The 19,604-nt window shown below is 41.8% G+C and overlaps 1 protein-coding gene across 2 annotated transcripts in view; it reads left to right on the top strand.

Annotated features, from left to right (window-relative positions):
• Nucleotides 1-19,604, top strand: part of USP12 (ubiquitin specific peptidase 12) — a 78,516-nt gene that overhangs the window by 36,945 nt on the left and 21,967 nt on the right. For both annotated transcript variants that reach the window (XM_059042105.2, XM_067016834.1), the window contains exon 3: nucleotides 7,012-7,225. In XM_059042105.2, the coding sequence (XP_058898088.1) occupies nucleotides 7,012-7,225 (214 nt within the window). The remainder of the gene's footprint in view (nucleotides 1-7,011; nucleotides 7,226-19,604) is intronic.

Genomic DNA, 19,604 nt, shown 5'->3' with positions numbered 1-19,604 from the left:
GAGAGGAGCCTTTGGAAGCTTTCTCTTGCTGTGAAATACCCCCCTTATGTGTCTGCTGTTTGTAGACAGCTAAATTCTTTGAAAACAAATTGTTTAATCTGATAAACCAGATTGCCCTTTTCCTTTATGTCTTGTAGCTAATGAGTACTTATTTTAGTAAAGTTGATAGTCGTGATTTAAATTTATTTTATTTATTTATTTATTTGGCTGTGCTGGGTCTTGGTTTCTGTGCCGGGGTTTTCTCTAGTTGCGGCAGGTGCGGGACGCTCTTCATCGCGGTGCGCGGGCTTCTCACTGTTGTGGCCTCTCCCGTTGCGGAGCACAGGCTCTGGATGCGCAGGCGCAGCGGCCGTGGCTCATGGGCCCAGCCGCTCTGCGGCATGTGGGATTTTCCCAGATCAGGGCTCGAACTCATGTCCCCTGCATTGGCAGGCAGACTCTCAACCACTGCACCACCAGGGAAGCCCGAGAGTAGTGGTTTAGACTAGTAGTGTCTCTTTCCTACTTTCTGTGCAGTCTCTCCATTTTTAAAAAATTTCATTATAATTATTATTTTGGCTGCACTGGGTCTTCGTTGCTGTGTGCGGGCGTTCTCTAGTTGCGGCGAGCGGGGCCTACTCTTCGTTGTGGTGCCCGGGCCTCTCACCGCGGTGGGTTCTCTTGTTGCGGAGCACGGGCTCCAGGCGCGTGGGCTTCAGTAGTTATGGCTCACGGGCTCTAGTAGAGCGCAGGCTCAGTAGTTGTGGCGCACGGGCTTAGTTGCTCCCCGGCATGTGGGATCTTCCCGGACCAGGGATCGAACCCTTGTCCCCTGCATTGGCAGGCGGATTCCCAACCACGGCGCCAGCAGGGAAGCCCAGTCTCTCCATTATTAATAGCCTTTTAAAAATCATTTCATTATATGAGTTTATTTTAATTTTCTAACACAGTAGGTTCCCAAACACAAGTAGGTTTGTGGGGCTAGACCATCTTATAAAAGTCTTTTTAACCTGAATTGCTAGTAGTCACTAGTTGGAACTCTGAATCCAGGGAACAGGGGCCATCATGGCGGAGAGCAAGAAATAAAAATGGAACTTTCCATTTGTAGGTTGTAAAGTTGATTAGGCCTGTGTCTCTTGGTTCTGTCTTCTTTTGCATCGGTTTCCTTTTCCTTTAGCTTCTCTCCACCTGATGGCCGTCTTATATCTTCAGAGATCCCAGACCATCCATATCAAACCTGACCAAAGAACTCTGCCCCAAGGCCTCTGGCCAGATTGGATCCAGTGCCCGACCTTGTTGCAGGGTCTACAAAAGGGCTTGTCAAAAAAACAAAAAAATTTTTAAAACCCCCAAAAAACAAAAAAAAATTAAAAACAAAAACAAAAAAAGGGCTTCCCTGGTGCGCAGTGGTTGAGAGTCCGCCTGCCGATGCAGGGGACGCGGGTTCGTGCCCCGGTCCGGGAAGATCCCACGTGCCGCGGAGCGGCTGGGCCCGTGAGCCGTGGCCGCTGAGCCTGCGCGTCCGGAGCCTGTGCTCCGCAACGGGAGAGGCCACAACAGTGAGAGGCCTGCGTACCACAGAAAAAAAGAAAGAAAAAGAGCTTGTGACTGACAGTCGTACAGAACTAGCACAGAGAAGTCGGTTCCCGTGAGGAAGCCTGGGGCAGGGGAGCAAGGGAGGGGGGAGGAACAGATGTCCATGAGAATCTGGATTAGGTTCACCTGGCTGCAGAGAGCGGGTGGGTAGGGGCACGTGGGGTCTAGACTTATGTAAAACAGGGCCACCTAAACAGATTGTGGTTGGAGGAGGAGGGCCTTCCCATAGAAGGGAGGGTGTTCACAGGAAGGCACCATCGCCAGCCAGCATGGAGGCCCGTGGGGCACTTAAACATTTAAAAACATTTCTTAAAGGTAATACTGTTGACATAATTGTGATTAAAACCAGTAGTTTCCAAGTGAAATATGTAAGATGATTCATTGGGGACCAAAATATGAGCATTTCTAGTGTTTATTTTTATCTAAAAAGGAAAGATACAGGTTAAGCTTTACTGATTCTTAATAATTGGTTGACACTGGCACCCATACTACTCTGTCCACGTGTGTATTGGTCCTATGTCACTGCAAGTTGCATAGTACCAAAGGCTAAGTATCACCCCTCTTATTCATTTGTGCTGTTGCAATCTATTATGATTCAGGTGTAGACTTAGGGATTACAGGATTTAATCTATTTCAGCTAAGCTAATTTTTCAAAAGGGACAGATGGCTCAAAAAGGTTGTTTCAAAAATAACCATGTAGTGATGAGGTATTCTGAACCATGATAAGTTCTTCATGCAGATCATTCATTTAATTCTTTACAAGGTTGTAGAGGTGGGTGCTGTTATAAATGTCATTTACAGATGAGGAAACCAATGAAGAGAGAGTGGCTTGGTAATTTCCCAGGGTCGGGTAGCAGAACCAGGCTTGAACCTAGATAGCTTGGTTTTAGATCCTGTGTGCTCAGTGGCCAGGCTTTGCTGCTCTCAAGACAGATAATTACTTAAATGAATTCAAACAAATTTGGTAGATAGGATCGACTATCTAATACCATAGTTTAGAAAGTAAAGGCTGTCATGGAGATAGTCTTTTCCACTTGGACCTACGTATGTATCTTTATGGAGATACCTTTTTCAACTTTGATATCCCTTAAAACTACATAGCCAAATAACTGAGCTGTCAAATCACTCTATTAAAATCTATAACCCATAGTTTACAAAAAAGCAGTATTACTAAGTCTCATTGCTCTTACTTAATAATTTTTAGTGAAAACAAAATATTAGTATAATAATTTGAAATGTTCATCTTAATCACATTTGTTATATTTTTAGTGTACGTAATGTAGTACATATATTATTTCTAAACAGATATGCATGTATTAGGGATTTGTGCTCAAAATGATCTCATTGATGGGGATATGAGAAATCTTTTTTTTTTTTTTTTTTTTCCCAAGACTTAGAGAAAACAGGGATAGGTCACTGTGCAATTGAGAAGTCAGCGATCAGACCTTTAATATTTGTTTCCCCTGATTTTAAACCTGGTCATACCTTTGACCTTCAGAACCAGCTGAAAAAAGCACAGGGTAGGTTTCAGCCCTATTCAGAAGCAAGAGTGCAGAGGAAATCATCCCAGACAGTCTGTTGCATGAAAGCTGTATACTTGAAGGATGCGTTTTTAGGTTTCAGGAACTTCAGTGAAAGTTACTACTAAAAATCAGGGAAATTGAAGGAAAATCTTCAGAGTTATGAATAAGATTGAAAGTTAGTTTATTCTGGAGACCTAGTAGTAGCTTCAACCTCTAATTTTTCTTTAACGGGGTTGATGAAGGTAAGTAAAGAAGACCGTAATAGAAAAAGCCTCAAAGACTGGTTGTAATGTTACCTATTGCTTGTAGTCAGAAGATTAGCAGGAGGCTGACTTCCGCATTCTCTACATGCCAGCTCCTCAGCTTATTTTATTTGCTTTTTTATTAGTAGGTCAAGCTTCATCATCATAAATGTTTCTAATATACTGTAAGATGCTGTCTTTTGTTTATCTTCCTGCTTAACTTCCTGTTTAACTTCCTGTGGAAGTTGTTATAGTTCGCTGTTGTTTATTGTTTAATAAAATGTCCGAATTATGGGGATTGTATCTTCTGTTCAGTTTACAAAGCCATAGTTTGTTGGCCATTGGGGTCATTAGACTGTTGTACAATTACTAGTATTTTTCAGACTAATTAATACTGATTAATTGGTAAGATAATCTTAGTAGTATTGGAGATTCTACTGCAGGTGTACTGAGCCCCTGGATAGGCTTTATTGAAGGATATCCATGGTTGTATTCATGATCAGTAATATCGAGGCACCATCGTCATACACTTTCAGCATTTCTCTGGAAAGCCTGTAAACGCATCTGTCTTTACGAAATCAGTTCTTGGCTCTGACTAGCAATGTGAACCTAGAAGTTGTACGTCTTCACTGAGTCTGTGGTCCTGTTCCTTTTTTGGGGTATTTAACTTCTTCCTCTGTTCCCTGAGTATCTTGTAAATTGGTAGTTCAGTCTAGACACTTGGTTAAAGTTTAGGGATTTTATTTCGTCTTTTAAGGCAAGAATACTTTATAGGAATTGCTACGTATTTCTTGGTGCACCACATCACGGGATGTAAAGTTTTGGCCGTTCATTTTGAATGATGCTGGAATGCATTGGGCGTTCAGGTCTGAGCCCCCCGTTTTAAAGTTCCCCACCAGCCTTCAACCAAATGTTTTAGGTATCCAGGGATAATTATTACCCAATCCATTACTTACAGTGATTTCTTCTGGATTTATTAGCCAGAATTATTCTCTAAACAATAACTTTAATGCCCCCTGAAATGTGGTTTTTATGAGAAAGGTGGGGTAAAACTTTGATGCTTTCCTTTTTTATATTCTTGTTTACAACTTGCACTGCAGACTGATCAACCACATAGATATTTGCGTAGTTGATGTGCTTTTTAATCCATTGCAGTAATTCTTCTTGATGAAAGTTGGCTCTTCCAGCCACACAAAAAGATATTCCAGGCTAATCTTGTGCATTGTACCTCTCCTGTCCGTTACGTTGTACAGCCCTGTCTGTAAGTTGTCCTAGTTCCTTTTTGTGGGAAAAGGGTTTGTAGAGGCCACAGTCTGGATGAAGGGGAAATTTACTGATGTGGAGGCCTTTTCAGTGGACAGAACCTGAGAACGCAAACACACACACACACACTTTAAGATTTACAAAGAGGCATGAGTTTATACTGCTATTTCTAATTCCAATTTAACTTTAAAGGGCTTTTACTCTTCTGATTTTTACTATTGTATCTTTTTTCCTTTACCTTAAAAAATTTGATTACGGGCTTCCCTGGTGGCGCAGTGGTTGAGAATCTGCCTGCCAATGCAGGGGACACGGGTTCGAGCCCTGGTCCAGGAAGATGCCTCATGCTGCGGAGCAACTAAGCCCATGCTCCACAACTACTGAGCCTGCACTCTAGAGCCTGCGTGCCACAACTGCTGAGCCCGTGTGCCACAACTGCTGAAGCCCACACGCCTAGAGCCTCTGCTCCACGACAGAGAAGCCACTGCAATGAGAAGCCCACACACTGCAACGAAGAGTAGGCCCCGCTCGCCACAACTCAAGAAAGCCTGCGCGCAGCAACGAAGACCCAACGCAGACAAAAATAAATTTTAAAAAATTATTCTTTTTGATTCCTAGGGGAAATTAACAGAATTCCTTCCGTGCTTTGTCTTACAGTATATCTTTAGTGGTTTCAAAATAGCAATATCAATGGGTTAATTCTAACAGTGTGAGTACTGAATGCTGTTTTAAGACTTCTTCGTTCTTTCTGTTCTTAGACTGTAGTTCAGTAGGCATGGATAGTAAAAATCCTGTGTTTTAAAGTTATTTGAAGTCATTCTTTTCTTTTCTTTAAAAGCTTTATTTATTTTAAAATTTACTTTATTTGGTTGTGTTGGGGTTTTTTTTGCTGTGCGCGGGCTTTCTCTAGTTGCGGCGAGCGGGGGCTACTCTTCCTTGCGGTGCCGGCTTCTCACTGCAGTGGCTTCTCTTGTTGCAGAGCACGGGCTCTAGGCGCGTGGGCTTCAGTACTTGTGGCTCGTGGGCTCAGTAGTTGTGGCACACGGGCTTAGTTGCTCCGCAGCATGTGGGATCTTCCCGGACCAGGGCTCGAGCCCGTGTCCCCTGCATCGGCAGGCGGATTCTTAACCGGTGCACCACCAGGGAAGCCCTCATTGTTTTCTTTACGTAGTTCTACCACCAACTTGGTACACATTTAGGTCTGATTTATTTCTATTTATTTTCAATTTTAGGAATTTGTTCTTTCTGTTCCATTTTAATTTAGTTTTTAAAAATATGGGTACAAAGTAAACTTTTTATAACCGTGTACATGTACAGCAGTGTCACTTTCATTGCTCTCTACTCTTTTCCCTTTCTCTATACATAACCTTTTTTATTAGCTTTTGATGTATCCTTCCTAGTTTTAAAATATAAGCAAACATGTGCATGTGTTTATGGACGTAATTGCAGAGTGCCTGTTCTTCAGCACTCTTCTCCACTTGCCTGTTTCTGCTCACTGTATGCCTGACCCCACCCCGTGGCAGTTCTCTGAGAATTGTCCTCGTTCCTTGTTTACGCCCCAGGTCCTCAGTGATGGACTTCTGGGGGTTTTATTAGCCGGCTTTGGGAGTCAGTGTCTATCAGTGGGAAGGAAAAAAAGACGGCAAAAAATATGTATTAAACTCTGTTATTTTCTCTGTAAAGTAGGACGACTTTCTCCCCTGTTATTAAAGAGAAGGAAACTGAGGCTGAGTGATCAGTCACCTGCCCCAGGCCACGTGGCCCGTGAGAGGTGGGGCTGCAGTTCAGGGTTCAACTCTGGAGCCGAGTCCGTGTCCTTCTGACGGGCGGAGAATAACGTGACCTGGCACTTGGGCATTTCAGTGGCGGTTAGGCTGTCCTGTTGATCACTTTTCCATCTAATATTTCAGAGCATCTTGTTTTTCCTTATTTTTTGTTTTTGTTTATTTTTTGGATGGCACTGAAGAACCTGACAGTAAACCTCACTCTTATGGGTTTTTTTAAAGAATTTATGAGAGTTACATTTTTTAAATGTACAGTATGGAAAATGCTTTGTATACCACCAGTACTGTCATAACAATGGGAATTGAAAAGGGAATTCTCCAGAAGCCTAAACCTTAACTAATCTCACTATTTAAACTATGTAGTTCTTTAACTCAGTTTTAATAAAGGCCAAGTTTATTGCATGTAGTTTTCTTCAGTTTTAACCTGAAACTGATGCCAGGAGCATCCATTTCATGTCAGAATGGGTGATTTGCAGTCAGGACAATTATTTCTAATCGCAGATGCCTTTAAAGTTACGAGGATCATCAATTCCCTATCTTGTCTTTCTCTTCTCTCAGCTTTAGAAATTCTTTCTCTGAAAAATGTGTTGTCTCAAATTTAACAAAAATGTTTTTTTTCTATTCTAGTTTGGGAATACTTGCTACTGCAATTCAGTTCTCCAAGCACTTTATTTTTGTCGTCCGTTTCGGGAAAAAGTTCTCGCGTACAAGAGTCAACCTAGGAAGAAGGAGAGTCTTCTCACGTGCTTAGCAGACCTCTTCCACAGCATCGCTACCCAGAAGAAGAAGGTTGGAGTCATACCTCCTAAGAAGTTCATAACAAGGTTACGGAGAGAAAATGGTAATTCTTCTACTTCTTAGTGTATTGCTTCCCAATGGGAAGAGCAGGTGCAACAAGCACCAGCTGAGCATCTTTATGCCTGATGATGCGTTAGCTGCTGAAAAGCCAGCGGTGATATTCCTGTGTGTAGCGCAGTGCCGGTGTAGTGAGGAGACGGTCACACCGTGATCACCGTGAGGTGTGATTGCTGTTTGAAGTATGTCGTACAGAGATCAAATTCTGTGTGCCAGGAAACGAGAAATCATAATTTCTCTTTTTTGCCTGCTTGGCTTTTCTGTCAAGAAAAGTTGTGGGTTGTTTTTTTTTTTTTTCCTTTCATGTATTGTTCATTTGTTGTTCTCATAATGCTCTCATGTATGTTAACTCATGTGATCCTTACGATAACCTCATGAGAGAGCATGTTATTTCCCCCATTTTAGCCATAAAAAAACAGAAGCTGAAAGACTTGCCAGGAGTCACACCCCAGGGCAAGGAAAGACCTAACACAGGAAAGTAAACTTTCTGGCTTAGGGTGGGTAGCTTTTGCCTTCGCCTCCTGTCCCCGCCCCCCTTTTACAAACAGTAACTGACTGCATCCTGCTTCCCTTTTCTCTCTTAAAACATTTTTCATTTAATTTCCATAGCAAGCCCATAAGTTAGACATCGCCTCCTCACTGGCCGTGGCGTCACTGGCCCTCGGAGACGCTAAGGTCACCTGTCGAGCCCCACGCTTCTTCCTGGCGCCTGAGCCCAGTGTTCTGTCCCGTGTGGCGCGCCACCTCAGAGGCTCACATGGACTCAGGAAACATGTAGAAGTCTGTCTGTCTGTCTGTCTGTCTGGATGCAGGCATTTCAGTCGTGGTAGAAATAAAATTGAGTAGCATTTTGATTTATTATCAATATTTATTTATATAAATATATATATAATAAATATATATTTATTATCAATATTATTTATTATTTTGATTTATTATCAATATTTATTTATATAAATATATATATTTATTATCAATATTATTTATTATTTTGATTTATTATCTATGAAATACAGTGATGCGCACAGAAATATGACTTGAGAAGTCGTTAGTGCTGATTTTCACACACGTCAGTGGGGAGGCCTGCCCTTCGGTCACTTGACAGTGTCCATTATCACATGAATTGAGATGAGCGTGGGTCATATCTCGTTCCCTAAAACATACGAACGAAGATGCCGGAATAATATGACTCTCGGTTACTACTCTTGAATCTGGTGCCTGTGTTAAAGGTTTTGTTCATTTTTCTTCATACACAAATATAGATCAGTTGATTAATGGCTCACAAAAACACATCTTTTTTTGTGTTTCCCTGACTAAAGCTAAACCTACTTACTTTCTTGAATTACAGATGTGTATAGTATCTTCTGTTGGTAAGAAAGCCAAGTACACGTCTGTTAGAATGCGGACTGAGTGATTCAAGTCTTCTCAGAGAGTCTTTTTGTCTGTGTTGATAGTAAACTTAGAAAATTTTGTCCTGGTAGAAAACTCATGTACCGTTAACCCGTGGACAACATGGGTTTGAACTGCACGGCTTCACTTATATGAGGATTTTTTTCAATAGTAAATACTGTAGCACTGCAGCATCTACGGTGGCTTGAATCCACAGGTGCAGGCCAGGTACAGAGGAACCACGTATACAGGGGCCCAACTGTGAGTTATATGTGGATTTTCAGCTGTGCATAGGGTCACCTCCTGACCCCTGCTTTGTTCAAGGGTCAGCTGTACATGATAATTGAACATGCCATCCTTTCTCAGTGATTTTGTTAGTATTTTAGAAATGTTCAACATCGGAAACATAAACTTACACAGAATGCCTATTATTTTCCTTTTCATTTAATAGTACATTTTCCTTGCCCTTATTGTTTAATAATATATCACATGTATTCTGTCTTAGTTTGGGCTGCTGTAACAAAAATACCATAGACTGGGTGGGTTAAACAATAAGCATTTATTTCTCACAGTCTGGAGGCCAGGCAGTCCAGGGTTTAAGGTGCTGGCAGATTCACCGATGGGTGAGGGCTGTCTTCCTGGTTTGCAGACAGCCACCTTCTCTCTGTGGCCTCTTATGGCGAAGAGAGAGGGAGAAGCAGGCTCTCTCGAGTCTCTTATAAGAGCACTATTCTCAGCCCTTAAGACCTAAATGACATCCCAAGGGTCCCATCTCCAAATAGCATCGTACTGGCAATTAGGGTTCCATCATATGAATTTGGAGAGGGGCAGGTGCATCCAGTCCATAACATTATCTTTACATGAACAATGATTTTTAAATTTAGCTCGACTCTCCTGCTGAACGCAGAGTTCACATTTCTGTGTTTTGAAAGTTCTGTGTGGTTCAATACCTGCAGCTTTATATGTTTGCTTATCAAAGCTGGGATATCTTTCCGGTATTTGTTATTTTTTAGTAGTTTAATTTTTTTGAATTTTTTTTTGTGTTTAGGCAGAGTCAGTTGATACACAATAGACTTCTTAATTACTTTGTTGAATGAAATTGATTCCAGAATGAATATTCCAAACCCATCTTTTCATAAGCTTTGTTTCATTATTCTATACCTCAGAAGTAATATTTAATAGACAAGCATGTTTTTCACTTGTTGTTGCTGGCTTTTATAAATATGTTTTGATTTTTGGCTTTTGACTTTTTTCCCGCTAATTAATGTAGAGGAGAGCATGCAAATCAAAGAAGATTTAATAAGGTATCCATTGCATAACTCTTGTAAGATTTTATTGACTGGTTTGTTTTAAATCTCTGGGAAGTGTGTTACCTATTTCAATATCTCCACTAACTTTCATTGCTGGAGTGTTCTTTTTTCTTCATATTAGTTTATTAATTATGCAGTCTTTTACTGTTCTTTTCATGCTTACCCTAGAGATTACAGTATGTATCCTTGACTTATTAGAGTATATTGTAAAAAATATTTTAACCACTGCCCCCCCAAAATTCAAGTATTCTATAATACTTGAACTCCATTTGCTCCATCCAGCATTATCTAGTATTGTTAAACATTCTATTTTAATTTTTTTAATCTTTTTTTTCATAGATCTTCGTCGGAGTATAATTGGTTCATAGTACTGTGTTAGTTTCTGTTGTACACCAAAGTGAATCAGCCATATGCATACATATGTCCCCATGTCCCCTCCCTCTTGAGCCTCCCTCCCATCCTCCCTATCCCACCCCTCTAGGGGGTCACAAAGCACCGAGCTGATCTCCCTGTGCTATGTGGCTGCTTCCCACTAGCTATCTGTTTAACATTTGGTAGTGTATATATGTCCTTGCCACTCTCTCACTTCATCCCAGTTTACATTTCTCCCTCCCCGTGTCATTAAGTCCATTCTCTACATCTGCGTCTTTATTTCTGTTCTATCCCTAGGTTCTTCAGAACCTCTTTTTTCTTTTTCTCTTAGATTCCATAAATATGTGTTAGCATACGGTATTAGTTTTTCTCTTTCTGACTTACTTCACTCTGTATGACAGACTCTAGGTCCATCCACCTCACTACAAATAACTCAATTTCGTTTCTTTTTATAGCTGAGTAATATTCCATTATATATATGTGCCACATCTTCTTTATCCATTCATCTGTTGATGGACACTTAGGTTGCTTCCATGTCCTGGCAATTCTAAATAGAGCTGCAGTGAACATTGTGGTACATGACTCTTTTTGAATTATGGTTTTCTCAGGATATATGCCCAGTAGTGGGATTGCTGGGTCGTATGGTAGTTCTATTTTTAGTTTTTTAAGGAACCTCCATACTGTTCTCCAGAGTGGCTGTATCAATTTACATTCCCACCGACAGTGCAGGAGGGTTCCCTTTTCACCACACCCTCTCCAGCATTTTTTGTTTCTAGATTTTTTGATAATGACCATTCTGACCAGCATGAGGTGATACCTCACTGTAGTTTTGATTTGCATTTCCCTAATAATTAGTGATGTTGAGCATCTTTTCATGTGCCTCTTGGCCATCTGTATGTCTTCTTTGGTGAAATGTCTATTTAGGTCTTCTGCCGATTTTTTAATTGAATTGTTTGTTTTTTTGATATTGAGCTCCATGAGCTGTTTGTATATTTGGAGATTAATCCTTTGTTGTTTCATTTGCAAATATATTCTGCTATCCTGAGGGTTGTCTTTTTGTCTTGTTTATGGTTTCCTTTGCTGTGAAAAAGCTTTTAAGTTTAATTAAGTCCCATGTGTTTATTTTTGTTTTTATTTCCATTACTGTAGGAAGTGGGTCAAAAAAGATATTGCTGTGGTTTATGTCAAACAGTGTTTTTCCTATGTTTTCCTCTAAGAGTTTTATACTGTCTGGTCTTACATTTAGGTCTTTAATCCACTTGGAGTTTATTTTTGTGTATGGTGTTAGGGAGTGTTCTAATTTCATTCTTTTACATGTAGCTGTCCAGTTTTCCCAGCACCACTTACTGAAGAGGCTGTCTTTTCTCCACTGTATGTTCTTGCCTCCTTTGTCATAAATTAGGTGCCCATATGTGCGTGGGTTTATCTCTGGGCCTTCTATCCTGTACCATTGATCTATATTTCTGTTTTTGTGCCAGTACCATACTGTTTTTGTTTTGTTGGTGCTTTTTTTTTTTTTTTTTTTTTTGCAATACGCGGGCCTCTCACTGCTGTGGCCTCTCCCATTGCAGAGCACCAGCTCCAGACGGGCAGGCTCAGCGGCCATGGGTCACAGGCCCAGCTGCTCTGCGGCATGTGGGATCCTCCCGGACCGGGGCACGAACCCATGTCCCCTGCATTGGCAGGCAGATTCTCAACCACTGTGCCACCAGGGAAGCCCTACCATACTGTTTTGATTACTGTAGCTTTGTGGTATAGTTTGAAGTCAGGGATCGTGATTCCTCCAACTCCGTCTTTCTTTCTCAAGATTGCTTTGGCCATTCGGAGTCTTTTGTGTTTCCATATGAATTGTAAAATATTTTGTTCTAATTCTGTGAAGAATGCCATTGGTAGTTTGATAGGGATTACATTGAATCTGTAGATTGCTTTGGGTAGTACAGTCATTTTCACAATTTTGATTCTTCCAATCCAAGAACATGGTATATTTCTCCATGTGTTTATGTCATCTTTGATTTCTTTCACCAGTGTGTTATAGTTTTGTGAGTACAAGTCTTTTGCCTCCTTAAGCAGGTTTATTCCTAGGTATTTTATTCCTTTTGTTGCCATGGTAAATGGGAGTGTTTCCTTAATTTCTCTTTCTGATTTTTCGTTGTTGGTGTATAGGAATGCTGGAGATTTCAGTGCATTAATTTTGTATCCTGCAACCTTACCAATTTTATTGATTACTTCTAGCAGTTTTCTGGTGGCATCTTTGGATTTTCTATGTATAATATCATGTCATCTGCAAACAGAGACAGTTTTACTTCTTCTTTTCCAATTTGTATTCCTTTTATTTCTTTTTCTTCTCTGATTGCCATGGCTAGGACTTCCAAAACTGTTGAGTAAGTGGCAAGAGTGGACATCCTTATCTTGTTCCTGATCTTAGTGGAAATGCTTTCAGTTTTTCACCATTGAGTATGATGCTTGCTGTGGGTTTGTCATATATGGCATTTATTATGTTGAGGTAGGTTCCCTCTATGCCCATTTTCTGGAGAGTTTTTATCATAGATCAGTGGGGTTTTTTGTTTTGTTTTTTTTTTTGTGGTACGCGGGCCTCTCACTGTTGTGGCCTCTCCCATTGCAGAGCACAGGGTCCAGACGCACAGGCTCAGCGGCCATGGCTCACGGGCCCAGCCGCTCCGCGGCATGTGGGATCTTCCCGGACCGGGGCACAAACCCATGTCCCCTGCATCGGCAGGCGGATTCTCAACCACTGCGCCACCAGGGAAGCCCCCGGTGTTAAATTTTGTCAAAAGCTTTTTCTGCATCTATCGAGATGATCATATGATTTTTATTCCTTAATTTGCTAATGTGGTGTATCCCTTTGATTGATTTGCATATATTGAAGAATCCTTGCATCCCTGGGATAAATCCCACTTGATCATGGTGTATGATCCTTTTAATGTGTTGTTGGATTCTGTTTGCTGGTATTTTGTTCAGGATTTTTGCATCTATGTTCATCAGTGATATTGGTCTGTAAGTTTCTTTTTTTGTGATACCTGTTTCTGGTTTTGGTATCAGGGTGATGGTGGTTTCATAGAATGAATTTGGGAGTGTTTCTCCCTCTGCAATTCTTTGGAAGAGTTTGAGAAGGTTGGGTGTTAGCTCTTCTCTAAATGTTTGATAGAATTCACCTGTGAAGCCATCTGGTCCTGGACTTCTGTTTGTTGGAAGATTTTAAATTATGGTTTCAATTTCATTTCTTGTGATAGGTCTGTTTATTATTTCTAATTCTTCCTGGTTCAGTCTTGGAAAATTGTACCTTTCCAAGAATTTGTCCATTTCTTTGTGGTTGTACATTTTATTGGCATATAGTTGTTTGTAGTAGTCTCATAATTCTTTGTATTTCTGCAGTGTCAGTTGTGATTTCTCCTTTTTCATTTCTAATTTTATTGATTTGTGTTCTCTGCCCTTTTTTCTTGATGAGTCTGGCTAAGGGTTTCTCAGTTTTGTTTATCTTCTCAAAGAACCAGCTTTTAGTTTTGTTTGTTTGCTGTTGTTTTCTTCATTTCTATTTCATTTATTTCTGCTCTGATTTTTATGATTTCTTTCCTTCTACTGAGTTTGGGTTTTCTTTGTTCTTTCTCTAGTTGTTTTAAGTCTGTAGGGTTAGACTGTTTACTTGAGATTTTTCTTGTTTCTTGAGGTGAGATTGAATTGCTATAAACTTTCCTCTTAGAACTGCTTTTGCTGCCTCCCATAGGTTTTGGGTCATCACGTTTTCGTTGTCATTTGTTTCTATGTATTTTTTTACATTTCTTCTTTGATTTCTTCAGTGATCTCTTGGTTATTTAGTAGCACACTGTTTAGCTTCTGCGTGTTTGTGTTTCTTTCAGTTTTTTTCCTGTAATTGATTTCCAGTCTCACAGCATCGTGGTCAGAAAAGATGCTTGATACGATTTCAACTTTCTTAAATTTTCCGAGGCTTGATTTGTGACCCAAGATGTGATCTATCCTGGAGAATGTTCCATGTGCACTTGAGAAGAAAGTGTATTCTGCCACTTTGGGGTGGAATGTTCTATAAATATCAATTAAATCTATCTGGTCTGTTGTGTCATTTAAAGCTTGTATTTCCTTATTTATTTTCTGTTTGGATGATCTGTCTATTGATGTAAGTGGCATGTTAAAGGACCCTACTCTTATAGTGTTACTGTCGATTTCTCCTTTCATGGTTGTTAGCATTTGCCTTATGTATTGAGGTGCTCCTATGATGGGTGCATAAACATTTATAATTGTTATATCTTCTTCTTGGATTGATCATTATGTAGTGTCCCTCCTTATCTCTTGTAACAGTCTTTATTTTAAACTCTATTTTATCTGATACGAGTGTTGCTACTCCAGCTTTCTTTTGATTTCCATGTGCATGGAATATCTTTTTCCATCCCTTCACTTTCAGTCTGTATGTTTCCCTAGGTCTGAAGTGGGTCTCTTGTAGACAGCATATATATGGGTCTTGTTTTTGTATCCATTCAGTCAGTCTGTGTCTTTTGGTTGGGGCATTTAATCCATTTACATTCAAGGTTATTATTGATATGTATGTTCCTATTACCATTTTCTTAATTGTTTTGGGTTTGTTTTTGTGGGTCTTTTTCTTCTCTTGTGTTTCCTGCCTGGAGAAGTTTCTTTAGCATCTGTTATGAAGCTGGTTTGGTGGTGCTGAGTTCTGTTAGCTTTTGCTTGTCTGAAAAGCTTTTGATTTCTCTGTTGAATCTGAATGAGATCCTTGCTGGGTAGAGCAATCTTGGTTGTAGGTTTTTCTCTTTCCTCACTTTAAGTATATCCTGCCACTCCCTTCTGGCCTGTAGAATTTCTGCTGAAAAATCAGCTGATAACCTTATGGGGATTCCTTTGCATGTTATTTTTTGTTTTTCCCTTGCTGCTTTTAATATTTTTTCTTTGAATTTAATTTTTGTTATTTTGATTAGTATGTGTCTTAGTGTGTTTTTCCTAACGTTTATCCTTTATGGGACTCTCTGTGCTTCCTGGACTTGGGTGACTGTTTCCTTTCCCATGTTAGGGAAGTTTTGGACTATAATCTCTTCAAATATTTTCTCAGACCCTTTCTTTTTCTCTTCTGGGACCCCTGTAATTTGAATGTTGGTGCATTGAATGTTGTCCCACAGGTCTCTTAGGCTGTCTTCATTTCTTTTCATTCCTTTTTTCTTTGTTCTGTTCCACAGCAGTGAATTCCACCATTCTGTCTTCCAGGTCACTTATCCGTTCTTCTGCCTCAGTTGTTCTGTTATGGATTCCTTCTAGTATATTTTTCATTTCAGTTACTGTGTTGTTCATCTCTGTTTGTTTGTTCTTTAGTTCTTCTAGATCTTTGTTAAACATTTCTTGTATTTTCTCAATCTATGCCTCCATTCTATTTCTGAGATTCTGGATCATCTTTACTATCATTACTCTGAATTCTTTTTCAGGTTGACTGCCTATTTCCTCTTCATTTATTTGGTCTTGTAGGTTTTTACCTTGCTCTTTCATCTGTGACATACTTTTTGTCATCTCATTTTTTTTTTTTTTTTTAATAAGTGGGATTGTGTTCCTGTCTTACTGGTTGCTTGGCCTGAGGCTTCCAACACTGGAGTTTGTAGGCTGTTTGGTAGAGCTGGGTCTTGGTGCTGAGATGAGGAGCTTTGTGAGACCTCACTCTAATGAATATTCCCTGGGGTCTGAGGTTCTGTTAGTCCAGTGGTTTGGACACAGAGCTCCCACCGCAGGAGCTTCAGCCAGACCCCCAGCTCGTGAACCAAGATCCTGCAAGCCACGTGGGGTGGCAAAAAAAAAAAGAGAGAACAATAACAAAGTAAAAAATACAATTAGAGTGGGAAACTAACAGATATGTTAGAAAGACTATAAAAATAAAAATATAGATGAATCAACAACTGGAAAGTACCTCAGTACCACAATAGTAAAAAAAGAGGAGGAGGGAAAAGGAAAAGAAAAGGAGAAAAAAGAGGGGGAAAAGCCCTTGGCTGTGGAGGGCAGGGCGTAAGCACAGGCGAGGTTTGGGTGGTGGGCGGGGCCTATTCTTAGGACCCACAGGGCTGGAAAAGGCGCTGGGAGCTATGGGGGGCGGGGCTTAGGCTCAAGGAACAGAAGGGGCCCAGGTGTCCCCCCCACCCCTGGTCTCAGAGGGCAGGGGACCTCACCTGGGAGCCCAGCAGGCTTCCTGGGCTCAAGTGGGAGGGGCAAACACCCTCCTCTCCTCTCCTGCTCCTCCCACCTGCCTCTCCCGTTCTCCCCTCGTTCTCCCCTCGGCCTCCTTCCTATGCCCCCGGGACCAGTGCGGCCACGGGGAGGGGTGGGCGCTGGAGGGCAGAGGAGCAGTCTGGGAGCTCAGCAGGCTCCCGGGCCGAGTGGGCAGGGCAGATGCCCTGTGCTCCTCTCCCTCTCCTCCGGGAGGGTCCCTCCCATCTGCCTCTCCTGCTCTCTCCCGCCTCCCTCCTATGTTCCCAGGACCCACGAGGCCTGGGGGGGGGCTTTGGAGCGGAGGTACCAGCCTGGGAGCTCAGCAGGCTCCCCGGCCCACTTGGGCCAGGCCATCGCCCGCTGTTCCTCCCCTGCTCTTCCCAGAGGGTCCCTCCCGCCTGCCTCTCCTGATCCCCCCGGCCTCAGGGGCGCCGATCCTGTCTGGCCGCCACTTCTCCTCCCCCTTCAGTCCCCCCACGTCCTACCGGTTCACTTGGGGGTTCCTCCCATCTCCTTGGGCGTCAAGGTCCCCACCAGTGGCTGGCAGGCACCCTAGTTGGGAGACGTTAACTCGGCTTCCTCCCACATCACCATCGTGGAATGTATTTTCTGGAGTGTTCTTAAATCAATCTTCCATGTTACGTTAAAAACTTCCCATTCTGTATTCCCAGTGGATGTTAGCTCTGTATTGTTTTAACCACTATTGCTTTATATTACTAATCATTTAGATATCCCTTGGAAAGAATCTGTTTTAATTTCCGTAATGGGTTTTTGTTTTTAAAATTTTAATTTATGTTACCTAATCAAGGCAGAAGACACCGTAGCTCTGTGGTCCTACACGTGGTGTGGCAACAGTCGCTCCGTATATAGGCAGTCTTTGATGACGGAATACTTGCACTGCATTCGTGATGATTGCCTAGTCCCTGCTGTGTTCCAGGCACTATGCAGAAATTAGGGATGATGAAATGAGACAGACCTCTGCCCTCACGGGGCTGACATCCTAGCGAGGAAGACAAACAGTTACGGAAGATAATGTGTCATTGCTACAAATAAAAGTGAGCAGGGCAAGGCGGTAGAGGATGAGGGAGTTGATCAGTGATGTGAGAGACAAGTCCTTTGAAGATCAGAAGCAGGGTTTACCAAGCAGGTAGAACAGAAACTGCAGTTGCCCTGAGTGCTTGAAGGACAGCAAGAAAATTACTGCAGCCAGAGTGGAGTGAGGTGAAGGTCGAGTCAGAGAGAAAGAAGGGCCAGGCAGCTCCGGGTTTATTGTGAAAGCCACGGGGGGCCCCTGGAGGGCTCCGCTGTGCATCAGAAGGTCCCCTGGCGGCAGGGCGCCTGGCGGCAGGAAGGGGCACCCACGGGCAGGCCGAGGAGAAGCATGGCGACTGGCCGGGAGACTCCTGCGGTCGGCCGTGGAGGTAGGAAACGAAGCCATCTGTTTATGATGACTGACTTCTGTCAGCTCTCCCTTGTTTAGAGGAATTAACACGCGGGTTGGTGACCTCACTCGCCGCGAGTTGACTCAGCTGGATCATCTAAGGAGGACTGGAAGTCAGACCAGCCGGCTCGAGGCAAAGGGCATTATTCGCATTGTTGTTTGGGGCCGAGTTTATTCTTCTCATGTCGTCTTAGCTGATTCAACCCCTGTTATCTGTTCCTTCATTCGTTCACTCAGGAAATGCCGGGCACATCTAATGTGTGGCAGTGCTGTTCTGAGTGCTGGGGATACAGCAGTGAATGCAGTAGGAAGGGTGCTGGTTCTGAAGGAACCTGTATGTGCACAGCAGCATTTCAGGTGCTATGGTGAGACACAGATACAAAAATACAAACACACATTCAAGTATTCGACTTCCTCAAGCGAGGAAATAACTAGTTGTTCACAAATAACAGCTATTAAATAGATTTTAGTAAATAATTTCTCATATTCATTAATCCTTTTTCTCCAAAAGAGCATGAAAGATATTTTGTATGGTGAAAAGCTGTAGCTATTTCTGAATTATGAAGAAAACTTACTTTTAGGCAGTGATTTAGTTTCCCTCTTTTATTTTTTTGCATTGATGTTACAGCTGTACCAGGACTTTGATAGCTTATACGTTTCGTATATGTTTATTTAATATTGACACTTTCTGTCTCTCCCGCTGTGCTGTCAGTTCCTCGGTGTCGGGAGCCATTTGCTTCCGTGCACCTTTGTAGTCTGAGGACTCAAACCAGTTCCTGGCACATCGGAGGCGCTTACTAGATATTTACTGGATGAGTGAATGAATGAGTGAATTTGTTTAATTTGCCAAAGCAAGTTTGAAGTCTGCCTTGCCAATTATGCTTCTTTGCAGAGCAGAAAGCCACCCATAAGAAAGCTAAGAGTTTAGAAATTAAATATAATACGGTTTACAGGGATTGTCGTGAGGCCATTTAGTTGATGATGTTCGGACGTTTATGTGGTCTTGGTCGGTGTTTAAAACTACAGTGGCTGCTCTTCGTTTAGGCTCTGCAAGGTTCTGGTATGTTCGGTTTACTATGTTTATAGAAAATGGACTATAATACTTAAAATATTTTAACAACATAGAGTATCTTGTGATTTACTTTGCATCTCATTTGTAGAGCATTCAGGTCAATTGAGGTATTTCTTTGAATATGATGTCATTGTTCTGTATTAAGGGAACATCCCCCCCAAAAAGATATTTCATCTTTTAAAAAAATAAAAGCATTTGCATATTTCTGTGTTACAAAAAATATTTGTTTTGAAAAACATGCATATATGCTAAAATAACTTGAGAGGGAAGGGTGAGTCTAGCTTGTGGCATTAAGCCATCATGTAGCCATCCACTGTGGTGAATTATTCATCCCTCACCCTAACCAGGCCCGGAGCAGTGATTCTAAAGTCTTTGTCCTGGTCCTCTCGCAGCCTCCCTCCCCCTGTTTTCTCCATGACTTCCCCAGTCTGTTTCCACTTTGCTCAAGACCCCTGATCGCCTCTAGCATAATCTCCTTTCAATCCTCATCTTAGTGGGCCTCCTGAGCTTGGTGATTCTAGACTTCTGACCTGGGGAGGGCTAAGTGAGA

Source organism: Kogia breviceps, chromosome 16 (assembly GCF_026419965.1).
Source record: "Kogia breviceps isolate mKogBre1 chromosome 16, mKogBre1 haplotype 1, whole genome shotgun sequence".
Classification (NCBI taxonomy): domain Eukaryota; kingdom Metazoa; phylum Chordata; class Mammalia; order Artiodactyla; family Physeteridae; genus Kogia; species Kogia breviceps.
The sequence above is the reverse complement of the archived record's forward strand: the minus strand, read 5'-3'. Positions and strand labels throughout refer to the sequence as shown.